The following is a 12,968-nucleotide window of genomic DNA, read 5'->3' as shown; positions in this document are numbered from 1 at the left end:
CTTCTTTCCTTTTTTACAACCGCAATTTTTGGTAAGGAAAAAAAATCCTTTTTTTCCTTCCAAAAGTTTTTTTTTTTTTTTTTTTTTTTTTTTTTTTTTGTCATGAATGTGGTACACAAAGCTGTCCAGCTGAGGGGAACAAAACCCTGCTGCCAACTAGTACTTGGCAGCATTTTTGCAGAGCATCACCACTATGATGGCAGGGTGTGCATAGGACTACTGACATTGTTGAAGTCCAGTTTAAATATGACAAGACATTTACCTATTTTTTTTTTTTTTTAAATTTTACTGCCTACCTTTTAACAGAAGCTAGACTTAAATAACATTTCATTTTTTTCAATGAAGCAAATCAGTCTATTTGTAACGTAGGCATCATATGACTTTCTGTGACTCAAGTTGTACCATAATACTTCTGGTTTTTCTGATGCGACTGTCACGATAATGAGTTTGTTGTACATATTTATAAATGTACTTGATGTGTGAAATCTAGATGGGGAAAATCAGCGAAGCAGTAGTGTGAGATGAATTGATGGTAACAAAGTTATTAAAAGATGTTACTCTAGAAAACGTATTGCATCAGAAAAGCCCTTTCGTTGAGGGGAACTTTAAAGAAAAAAACAAAAAAAGCTCTGTGGTGGTAATAGTGGAAGTAAGATGAACAGAATCATAGGGTGTAACACACCGCTTGCTCTCCCACACAGACAACCAGTCGACTGCTGGATCTTATCGTGACTTGCAGCACAGAAGAGGAAGAACATTGGGTGGTGGTCGGGCTAAAACAATGAGTCCATGGTGAGGAAGCAAAATTAAAACGCTGGGTGGGAAACCTGCCAAGCGGGCAAATGAGCTCAGCTTTTCAGGGACTCTTTCTCTCTTTGATCACTCGACCTTTTCGCTTTCATTTTATCAGTGAAATAAAAGGATGTAGAAGCCTCTCAGCTGGATAAAGGTGTGCATTCTCTCCCCCCCTTCAAATTACTCGAAACCGTTAGGGGAGTATCACATGCCGACTCATGGATTGATTTGCACTTCTTGTCAAGACAATACCTCCAAAAATCAATACTACTACTCTGTGCTCGTGCGGTATTAGTGATGTGTGTTTGGCAGCTTGTTTTTATTCTCTGCTGTGATGCAGACTGCATAATACTGACAAGCAAGCTTTAAACGGAGATCACAGTCATACTCCCCAATTTTTAGACCAAATGAGAAGTAGGAAAAGATTAGCATGAAGACGATGTTTTTTTATTTCGACGTGGTTTTAAGTATTTAGTTTGTGAACCTTTTTCTACAGACATGAATGTCTTGCACTTTTTAAGATTTCACAACCTGGCAAAGATCTCTTTTGTACATATAAGCTCATCTCTAAAGCCACAAAGTCCCTATATGCACGATGCATGTAAAGTTGCTGTTCTCCAGTTGAAATGAGATTAAGGACTGGACACTCTGTCAAATGATTGGTTTTCTTGCACAGTCGGAACAAATTGCTGTCTTACATTTATGATAAATTAGCTGCTATATGCTATCAAAACAGTTTCTAGTGACTACATTGCTGCTTTAGTTTGTCAAATATATTTTGCAATGTGTTGCAAAAGGAAAATGTGGCGAAAATATAAACGAGGCCATTTTTTTCTCTAAAGTGTGTTATGCATGAAGTGATTATGCTGTTTTTAAGAATAACGAGCAAAACGTAACTTTTGCTTACTGCCTTTCTGTTGCGTAACCAGAGATGCAACAGTGATATCTTTAGACTTCAGCAGATAAAAACCAATATCCAGTACTACGGTAGATATTTCTGTGTGTGTAATTGGGTTTAATTACCCCGCAAGCACACTTTCTGCTTCACAGTTTATGTTGAATCATCTGCATCACTGGTAAGATTTAGCTGAGCCTGTGTTTTAAGACACTTTACAAATCAGCTCATAAATCATCCGTTTTTCAGTATCGCTTTTATTTTAGCACACAGTCTTCACCCACTCGTCCTTTATGCATTAATTTAATATTTGCCGCGATGCTACTTGGGATTGATAGGTGATCAGTTTGTGTTGGAAAAAAAGTGAAAATGTGCTGGAAGTGTGAAACTTGGCTCCATCACTGACTTCTGCATATTCTGTGCTGCATGTCTTCCACTTGTGTACACATACGACACAAATCCCACCTCAGCAGTCATGAACTGTCTGTCAGCACCTTGCCTCAGCAAGGCAGAATTAAGTGAAGGGCAGATTAGGAGTGCAGGCTTTGGATGATCAGATAAATGGCCTGATACAGTCTTTGTCAGTTGTGTGTGTGTGTATATATATAATCACAAAATAGCTATTTTGCTTTAGCTTTGAAATTGAGAAAGTTGTGGCTTAATGTTGTACGTAGGGAAGCTAAGATTGTCTCTTTTGTCTTACTGAAAACAAGTTGTACCAAAAACAGCTATGTTCTTACTTGAAACATACTTATTTGTCTCAAAACTCTTTCACCTAAATATTAGTAATAATTATGATATTGCACTTAGCAATTCGGAGAATGAACTTGATTTTAAAAATCTGCTGTATTCTGACAGCACATCACCAGTCTTACTCAACAAATACAGCTGCAATCTTCAATAAACTAATTTCTAACTCACTTTGATGATTTAGATATTTGCTGAAGCTCAAGGTTAACGTTAGCAATTTTGCTCTCTGTTTTGATTTGACTTAAAAACGCTAAAAGCAGAGTTATTCAATGGGGCTCTCCAGTCATTTATGAACACAAAACTTACAGAAAAGTAGTTCTCCTGACTCGGACGTACTGGGAGCTGCAGCAGCCAACACTGCCTTTCTTTCCCTACGAAGATTACTTCTGAGAAAACTCTTGCTTATCTCAACAAAGTGGAATGCAAATGTTGTCAGGGACTTGGACGCCGATCATTTAAGGTATTGTCTTGATCAGGTCTGAGACGTTCCTAACATTTCACATAATGGCTTTACTTTCTTTTCTTACAGCGTCTAAAAGTGGCGCGACGTTTACGAAGTATGAGCCTTAGATAAAGGAAGATTAAAGAGCTAAGCTTCCTGTTGTCTGTGACAACAAACTCATATTTCTGCCATTGCACAATACCTCAGGTGATGTTGTTTTAAACGCTGGGCTTAGAAACACTATGCTTAAGATAAGAGCTGAATGGAGGTGGTGACTGAATTAACCAAGAAACCACATTAAGGCAAGATTATATGGGTTTGAGCAAACCTATTAAACGTCAAGGGGTAGCCTAAATTGACCTCACTGAGTACAGCACAATAAACTTAGCCCAGTGGGCCCGTTTATATGACAACATATACAATAATTTGGCCTGACTTGTGAGTTTAAGCCCCTCATGCTGATTTTGTGCTTCATTAAGAACAGTTTCCCCAGCCACTAGAGAAACCCTCAAATAAAAAAAAAAATCAATGCGGCAAACATCATGAAAATGCACGTACTATCCTCCATTAAATCCAGAGAGGCCTAATTAATGAGCCGGTGAGGAGTTTTAGTTACACAAGAATTTAACATTTTTTTGTTTTTGAGAGCAGCGCTTTCATCAAGTGTGGATGTGTGTGTGTGTGTGTCCAAGCCAGAGTATGCGACTTTGATTCAGCTCGTTCTAAAGGCTAGCTCCTGAGCGTCCATTTACATATCTGCCCCCTCATTCCTCCCACATGTCTCCAATAAAATATGCTGGCCAAAGGAATCGAAGCAAAAATACAGCAGGAAAGAGTTTTTTACAGTGTTGTCCTGTTACAACCACATCATTTTTAAAGATTTAATGTTGTAGTCAATATATTGTAGACCTTTTTCTGACTGCAAGTGCAGCTGCAGGTCTTTGTGAAAAATCTCAATTGTATCTAGTGCTTAACTTTGACTAGACCATTCTAACACATGAATAATATGCTATAAACTTAATTTCTCCATTTTAACTCTGGCTGTAGCTTTAGTAGTGCTGCAACTGACAATTAATCTAACAGTCGATTATTCTGTCATTTATTTTGACAATCGATTAATCAGATAAAAAAAAGGGACTTTCTTCAGATTTTTCATTTAACCACACTAGCCTTTTTTTTGTACACAATATTATAAATGCATAAAAATGTAAATAACCAATTCCTTTTTAAATAAGAGAACATTTATTGCCTTTAGTGTACACTTGATCATTTGTAGAGAATTCAAAAAATACTTATAGCATAAATATGAAAACCTCGGCCCTTTATGCTTGAGGCTAATCTGGTGATTATTATATTTTTTTTGATTAACCGATTAATAATTGGATAGCAAAAGGAGCTTAGTGGACTTGTTTTTACTGAATTTGAACCAGGTGAAGCTAACACTATGCCACTTGCCGAGTTCTGGCTAAAGCGGCTTTGCAAACAAAGTTGTTTTCCTCTTAAAAACAAATGTATACTATTTTTGGTACAGTTTTGACTAAATTACTGCTCCGAGGGTGGGGATCTTTCAGCTTTTTTTGAGTCTGTATACTGCAGGAGATGATTAATCAGTTACTAAATTAGTTAACGAGTATTCCAGTTATTGATTCATCGTGATTAATTTGATTAATTGTTTCAGTGCTAATCTTTTGAGGCTATTCTTCTCCAACTGGAAGGTGAACCGCTCCCACGATCTCTAGTCTTCAGCTGCCTGTTTATTTCACAATAACTTTATATGTAGCTTCAACATACACTATAACACGCTGCTTCCCCCCCCGCTGTAGCCATGTAATACGTCTGTCCACAGCGAACTACTTCTTTACCGTGTTTTTGTCTCTTTTGCTTGCTTTCTGACTTTTTTCTCACTGTAAGAGCACAGGTGGAGCTTCATTTCAGCAGCATCCTACAATTAAAGGGTTGGGAGTGAAGATGAAAGTCTTGTATGTAGTTTGAAGTTGCCCTTTCCTTGAAGTCTGGGCCAAATCACAACATCTGTGCGAGTCTTGGAGACCAACATTCAGGGGTGAATAACAAGCTTCTGTGCAAAAAATCAAAAAAACAAACAAAAAAAATGAAGAAAACCAATATTGTGACCACAGCGGGTGGACAATGGCTTATTTAAGAGAGTGATGATGAGGGAAAGATGAAGGGATCCAGGGCTTTGTTATTGTGACCGCACTGTTAAAGGCCACTCTAAAGCTGAAAGAAGGAAGATCAGAGACTACCCAAACCCATATCACACCTTCTCAGCATGCACTGACAACCACAAGTCGGAGAGGATATTGCCCATCTGTATTTTCAGGTCAAGTTTATACTTCTAGTGCTGCTGGCTCCATAACTTTCATTGTTTTCAATCCTCTAAAGTTTCAGCAGCCTGCCATCTGGCCTTACGCTGGTCCTTTCTCAGCTATGCTCGCAAACACTGTGTAGGTGCATAGAGTCACTGTTCCTGCAGTTTGAGGAATAGCATTTTACAATGCAGTGACTCCTAACAATACAGACTTGTACTGAAACCCCTCAAAACATGGGAAAAAAAAATGATGCAACACTTACGGAATGCTGAGTTTATCGCAGATTGGCAGAAAAATTAGTCAAAAAGTATGTTGCGGTAGACCCCAACTTTGCTGCTGTTATAAACTTGCACACAACTATTCCTAGTTTTACACCCATCTATTTAAAAAAAACAAAAAAAACATTGACGGTATTTTTAAAGTCTCACTCCCCATTTTTGTGTTAATAAGTTACACATTTTATATATCAGTCTGTGGATGGAAAAAAAAAAAAAAAAAAAAAGTTGTGCCACTCCTGCTCTGAATGAGGTTTTTGCTGCTTATTTCCATATCCAGTCAATAGGCATGGCTGCCCCACCCCCTGCCATCCATACACTGAAATAAAATCTTGTAGAAAGTCCTGTTTTGTGTTTCTTATTAAAACACTTTCCATGCAGCCAATAAAAACTTGTTCTTTGCTATCGCAACCACCATAGATTGAGAAAAACATGAAAAGCGTAGCCTGTAAATTGGTCAAACCCGGACTAAAGTATTCTACAATGATTATGGTTGCGTTAAAAATGCAGCAATCTGTAGGAAATATGGGAGATCTTTTGATCTTAATGCTGCATAACAAGTAGTTTTGTGCGAAGAGGGCTTTGAGCCGTGTGTTTGGAAGAAGGAGGAGTAGTTCATGCTGGACGCCGTTCATGCTACCACCGTGAGCATATACCCATTGTTTGCTGTTATACATGTACCTTGTGCAGAGTGACGGTCCAGATGGTCAGTGATATTCCTAAACAGGATTTTTTTTTTTGTTAGCATGTGCAGCTTCTAAATTACCAATGAAAGGCGTGTGATTGGAGGAACGAGTCCTGTTAATGTCCTCTGCAAGAGATTGCATTGTTTTTATGAGGTGAAACAATGGCCTTACAGACTGCAATGTCACACTGTTTATAAAAGATATTCATTTGTTGCAACAGCTATGAGAAGACTGAAATGACTGCATCCTTTTTTGTGAACATTGTGTGTCAGTTTTTGGAGCTTTGTGAAACATTTATTTCTTGACTTTTTATGAAATTCGGCTCGATGCAAGATGAAACACGACTAAGTTTTACCTTTTCGTCTTCAGAAATCCAGATCTCATTGTTCCATCTGTAATACTCTTGCACTCCTCTGCTCCTGCTGCTGTTCCCTTTCTCCAGTGCTCATAAAAAGCATTCACCCATAATTCAACCAAAATCCAATTCAGCTTCTGTTTTTTATACCCCGTTTGTTCTAAAAATAAGATCTGTGCTCCTCCTCAAACCGAGTCTTAGATCTGGTTCTGTTCTCCCCAAACTTCAACCGCTGTTGCATGAAATGCAGAGAAAAAACACCCAGTTTACTCGGAGTTTGTCAAAACATAGACATGAATGCATTTAGGGTTGCAGGGTCAAACGTCCAATAAATAAATCAGGATTTGGAGCGGCTAGATACACCAACACTGCTAAAAAACATGATTTTAGTCTTTAAGCCATGTTTTTCTCCTTTTCTTTTTTTTCTCTATGCAAGTTGTCACCTTTAAATGCGTGAAGTTTAATCCACGCAATTTATTTGTCTTTACAGAGAAGCTGATAGCATACCAACGGGAGTTCCACGCTTTGAAAGAACGGCTTCGTGTTGCAGAACACAGGACTCTGCAGCGTTCGTCTGAGCTCAACCACATTCTGGAGCAGTTCAGACGGGCCATCGCCGAAACCAACGGCAGCAAAGATGCGCTCATCAGCTTCTCAGGTGACCGAGGCCTGCGCCTTGACGGGCATTGTCCTCAACATTGTTTGACTCCAGTCCAGCATTCCTTCTTGTGCTGCTATCTTTATGGAGTTAATTATTATTTCATCACAATGGTGTGAATAAACATCGATTAAGTCAAATAAAATACATAAAACCCACTGAAAGCAACTAATTGTCAGACTGACAGCAGTGAAACACCCCTTATATCTAATAAGTGAGAGATGGATTGTCTTGTTGAGCAGGATCCTTGTTATGGTGACGCACTAGCTAATTTGAAAAGCTTTTTCATTAAAATCATAAAGCTTTGATAGAAAGCCTTTTTTGTAATATGACACATTAAGTTTTGTTTTGCAGTTTACTTAAGTTTAATATTACTTAATTGGCTCTAATGGGGTCAATTAAAAGCATTCTTTTTTTTAAGTCATATATTAAATATGACCAGATTTTACAGCTGACAGCTGAGAACTACGTCACCAGCATTATGCTTTCATCCAGCTTTCTGCTCCTTTATCAGCCAGTGATGACTTATGTGATGTTTGGTTTTAATGTGATCTCTGTCTAAACAATTTGGCCGTGTGCTCATAAATCCTCTCCAGTTAGAGCTCTTAAAATAGCTCACCGTCAGCTGCTTTGTTCGGCCGTGTTTTCAGATGAGACACAGAAACTACTGAAGGAGCTCACAAACAAGAAAGCTCTCCAGGTGCCAAACATCTACCACCACCTGCCTCACCTCCTCAACAATGAGGGCAGCTTGCAGCCGGCAGTCCAAGTGGGTCTTGGACGCACAGGAGGTAAGAAGTGGATTTATACATTTTGCTTACTCGGCATGAAGTTAACTTTGCCAACTTTTAATGGTGCTTCCCCTCCACACCCCCTTCTGTACAGCGAATGATTAACAAACACAGTAAAACCCGCCGACATCTTTATTACACCAGGGAGATCCTCAGGTCTCAACATGTTCTCAGGTTGTTACTTGTTCACAACAAGTGTCCTCGGAGGATTTAGCTTTCTAGACGGATATTTACGTAAAACATAACAACTTGTAATTAAAATTATAATTGTTTTCCTCTTATGTTCTTCCCAAAGAGCGTTGCAGCAAAACTTTTTACACTGATAACATAAACCGAATACAAGAACCTCTTAAAATTTATGATGCAGTGAACCCTCCTGTGGAGTATTTTTTTCTCTCTCTCTCTCTCTCTTGCCTGCATCAGTGTTTTTTATGAGCCAGCAGTTCTGCACAATGTGTTTTTCTCCTGGTTGTTGGGATACTTTCAGTCTGTTTTCCATCTATTTTGCTGCTGATTTAGCTTTTATCCTGTAAGCTGCATCATACTCCATATGACCTCTTCTGCATTTAATTCCTATTAAGAAGTGTCCTTATCTTGCTTTTCGTGCTTTATGTGTGCACTAGATTTAAGGCTGAAGTAAGCTTAAGGTTTACATCCTAATGGCCCTGTCCCATTTTAATCATTAAAATTGAGAAAATAAAACAGACTCTAAACAGGCAGCAAAACGTCGAGTCAACTGTAACTATTAATGAAAACAAAAGATGAAGTCTCTATATTGTTGGCATTTTTTTCTGCCGGATGTAAAATGTGGCCTTTTTAGGCTTTTTTTTTTTTTTTCTTTCTTTCCTTTTACTTCCTGTTCTTAGATCAGGGAACTGTGATGTCACTAAGGCTCAGCCTGACAAGATTTCTAGGAATTAGCTGTTTTTCTGGTCTGACCAGTTGTACAAATACTTCTCGTCAGCAGTGTTTTGAGACTATTGCTATCCTCAGAAGTGAAAGAGAATGCCCACTCACTGCAGCCCTTTGCATACGTGCCATCAGCTTTCGTCTCTGAATTATGCTCAGTTGGGTTTATTGCAATGCACGAAGCGGAGCTGCAGCTCCTGGGAAACGATCTGTGTTATGGTGGGGTCACAACTGCTACCTGCATATTTTCCCCATCGAGTCTAATTGACTAAAATTTGAAGTTTTACACGTAATAATATAGTCTTAGTTCTGTTTTTATGTCATTGTTCCTTTAATGTAGTTACTCTCTGCAAACCACGACATTCGACTGGTTACACTAATCTTCAAGGAATTTTTTTTTTTTAATGACGTGTAGCATGTTCTCTTTTATTTATATATATACATCTTCTCACTGTACCAGTAAAGCTGGATACATGACATTGTTAGTTGCCACTGGCAACCCTTCCATCAAGATACCAGCATTGCATCTTAGAGCTTAGAAATCTATCTTATCTTGGATTTCTTGTTTTATTGCCGGTCTGTGAATGTTTGGCATTAGGTTATTTATAGCTGCACGATTCAGGATGCTAGCCAACTCAAAATTTAACAATGCTGATGAAATAACAGTGGGCGCAGGGACTTCTGAGACAGATCTAGGTGGGCATTCATGTGCCTGTCTAGATATTCGTGGTCTCAGATGTTTCTCTCTATTTAAAAATGTGACAGGAAAAAGGAAGACGTCACCCCACAGCCTACAGTGTTTGCTCAGCGTGGAGACACTCAGATTGGACGAGAGTTGGAGTTTCCAGTCCCTTCGCATGATTATTGTCATTCACTGGCGTCTCACTTACTAGTTCTGACAACTATGACTGTGATGGTGTGGACTCCAGATTTTTATCTCGCCTTTGGTGGGCAACTTCTTCGGTCACAAGATCTCTATGCCACATATTCTGACTTCTGATTTTAGAAGGAAAACACTACAGCAGTGCTGTCTGCTGAGAAACCGCATATTTGCATCTTTTGTGGTTTTGTTTTCTCATTTACATCTGAGATTTTCTGAGGTAAAACTTGTTTGGTTTGATGTTCGAGTTTCAGGATTTCGGGGACTGTGCCACCTCACTTCATAACGCTGTAAATGGACAAAAGCTCCACAGAACCCGACAGTGTTTTACAAGCTTATCTAAAAACATATGGGTTTGTTTATGGTGTCCCTCAAACCCTTTCACCTGACTCTTCCACAACACCAATACAAACCCTTCTTTGAGGCACTTTAGTTGTTGACAGATGAAACTAAGGATATGATGATGCATATTTTAACAATGCCATCACTATTGTGAAACCAGTTAGTCACAGCAATGCCTGTGGTTACAGTAAAGTAGCTCTTCCACCACATCCCTCCTCACACCTGCTTATCAGCTGAGTAAACTGACTTCCCTATTCAAGATCGTTAGAGTTAATTTTAATTTAACGGGAAGATGACGTCACGATTTGAAAGACACAAATTCTGTTACAAGTGCTTTTTTTTTATTTTATTTAAGATCTCTAGTATGTATTGTAAATCTAAAGCTGCATGGCAATGAGGTTTACTTAAGGCAGTTAAAAAGTTGTTTTTATTAGTAGCATTTTCCTTAAATAAATGCAAATCATTTCTGTTCCATCACCTAATGTAAAGTGTTGATAAAGTTTTAAAAATTTATGATATGCTACTACATGGAGGGTCTATGGACTTCAAAGTTTACTAAAATACTTTTTACCGTTTATTGAGATGATTATATAAAAAGTAAGTGAAGATAAAAGTAAAATGTGTTGTTTTTAGGCTATAAAGCCATTACTCTATGTAATCAGTCTTGCAAACACAAATATTGCTTTCATACCAATAAATCGTCAATTTCCAGTCGAGTTACATTTAGCAGTGCAGTTGAGCTGCTGAATATTGTACAATAATTGTCACAATTTATGTTTTTAAAATGTAAATGTGGCATTCCTGAACATTTGACGGGTTCGATACTTATTTTACCTGCTGTGCATGGTTTTACACTTTCTTTTGTTTGCTTGTTTTATTTTTCGTTCACGCTTCTTGTCTCTTTTTATTTCACACTACATAAATTGTATCCATAGTGTCTGAACTAAAAACAACACGTTCACACTCATTTTCAATAAACGATTGAACAACATTTTTGCAAAACACTGGAAACTGTACCAGCCACTTGTTTTCAGAAAAAACATGTAGCAAGTTGTATATATATATATATATATAATTTTTTTTCCTCCTGCCTTCTGGTGGAGTGAAAATGACAGCTCAGCGGAGCGGAGCAGGCGAGCTGATCAAGGGACGAGGGGCGGTGCAGTCCTGGAGTCGGTCCTGCTGCACATGCATGCATTATCCCTCCTTCATTGTCTGCCATCCTCCCCGTCACTCTTGTCTTTTCTCCTTCCTCCCACATTCTCCTTTCATCCTCGACCTACTTTCTTGGTGGTGGGTGTCGCTATACAACATGGAGCTCAGTGTGAAAAACACAAAAGCAGAACTAGGACAGATTCTCCACGCTGCACAGATCACTCTGGAGAATTGCGCCCCTTCTCAATCCGCTGTGCTGCTCGCTCATGCTGCACCTCAAGTTTTGTTGCGTGCTTTTACTTGGGGCCCCATGTGTCCACCGAATCGGCGCAGTCAGCATGTTCCCGCTTTAACCGTCCTCCGCCTGCACTATCAAACACACACACACACTCTCACACATTCCATATTCATATCTGCAGATTGCTGCCCCAATAAAGTAAGTAATTTAGAGCTGTTATCAGCTCTTAACCCTGGTCAGCCTTACCTAAGGAAAACATTGACTTTTGTGTAAGCCAGGCAAACTCTGGTGAAGCCTTTACCTGTATGATTAAAGGGACAATACTATACTAATACCTCAATACTATTTATTTTTGAGTATTTGAGTTGATGGATTGCTTTAGATTGCTGTGAGGCAGCAGCTAACGGGCAAAGTTGTATTTATATATAGACTTGTTTTCAAAATTTATATAAGCTATATGTCATAGTATTTTTCAAATACAATATTGTCTTATTTTAAAATCTGAATATTGTCATAATGTAGTTCAGAGGATATGAATCTTCTGTTAATTACATCTCCCACCCGCGCCCATTGAACCATATCCATACTCTCTCTCTCTGTGGGAAAAACAATGCCAATAATCAAAAATATTCCTGTTTTATCTTGTGACATTGTATCTTACAAACTCCTTCTATTCGTCATCCTTCTCTATGCCATCTGCCAGTCTTGGCACGAATTGCATTTTTTTTTGTGGATCTAGATTGACTTAATCTGTTGTCGACTTTCTCGCTCTCTCTCTAAAGATTATTTGTTTTGGCCCACTCAGTTGCGATGAATCCACTACCCCTGTGGTCCTTTCCTGTTTCTCACCTCGTGGTGTATCTTTTCCTCAGTTACCATGGTGATGGGGATCCCCACAGTGAAGCGAAAGGTGAAGTCGTATCTGTCGGAAACGCTGCGTTCACTAATAGACAAGCTCTCGCCAGAGGAAAAGCTTGACTGTGTCATCATTGTGTTTGTTGGGGAGGTGAGAACTTGAGTGTTAGTATAAAGCTTTTTCAGAGTCAAAGGAAAAAAAAAAGCAAACAAAAAAACCGTACTGCGTGGGTGTAATGTTTCCTCCTGGTGTGATCTCTGCAGACGGACCTGGACTATGTTCACAGCGTGGTTGTTGGCCTCGAAAAAGAGTAAGTGCACTTTTTTTTTTTTTTTTTTTTTTTTTTTCAGACAGCTTTTAAGCTCAGAATACTAACATTTGTACACAGCAACCCACGCTTCATGTCTCATCTGTGTCCAAACTGTTTCCGTCATTAGGTTCTCTACAGAGCTCAACTCGGGTTTGTTGGAGGTCATATCCCCACCGGCCGCCTATTATCCTGACCTGAACAACCTCAAAGAGACTTTTGGAGACTCCAAAGAAAGAGTCAGGTAAAAACGCATTACACAAATAACAAGACCTCAGTAGATATGCTACGTTAAGCTTCATTA

The 12,968-nt window shown here is 38.8% G+C and overlaps 1 protein-coding gene across 2 annotated transcripts in view; it reads left to right on the top strand.

Annotated features, from left to right (window-relative positions):
• mgat4a (alpha-1,3-mannosyl-glycoprotein 4-beta-N-acetylglucosaminyltransferase A) overlaps positions 1-12,968 on the top strand; it is a 38,266-nt gene that overhangs the window by 13,059 nt on the left and 12,239 nt on the right. For both annotated transcript variants that reach the window (XM_015034636.1, XM_015034637.1), the window contains exons 2-6: positions 7,019-7,186; positions 7,837-7,977; positions 12,374-12,507; positions 12,621-12,667; positions 12,795-12,908. In XM_015034636.1, coding sequence (XP_014890122.1) covers positions 7,019-7,186; positions 7,837-7,977; positions 12,374-12,507; positions 12,621-12,667; positions 12,795-12,908 — 604 coding nt within the window. The remainder of the gene's footprint in view (positions 1-7,018; positions 7,187-7,836; positions 7,978-12,373; positions 12,508-12,620; positions 12,668-12,794; positions 12,909-12,968) is intronic.

Source organism: Poecilia latipinna, unplaced genomic scaffold, assembly GCF_001443285.1.
Source record: "Poecilia latipinna isolate Pla-1442-1.1 unplaced genomic scaffold, P_latipinna-1.0 Scaffold307, whole genome shotgun sequence".
NCBI classification, from domain to species: Eukaryota; Metazoa; Chordata; class Actinopteri; order Cyprinodontiformes; family Poeciliidae; genus Poecilia; species Poecilia latipinna.
The sequence above is the reverse complement of the archived record's forward strand: the minus strand, read 5'-3'. Positions and strand labels throughout refer to the sequence as shown.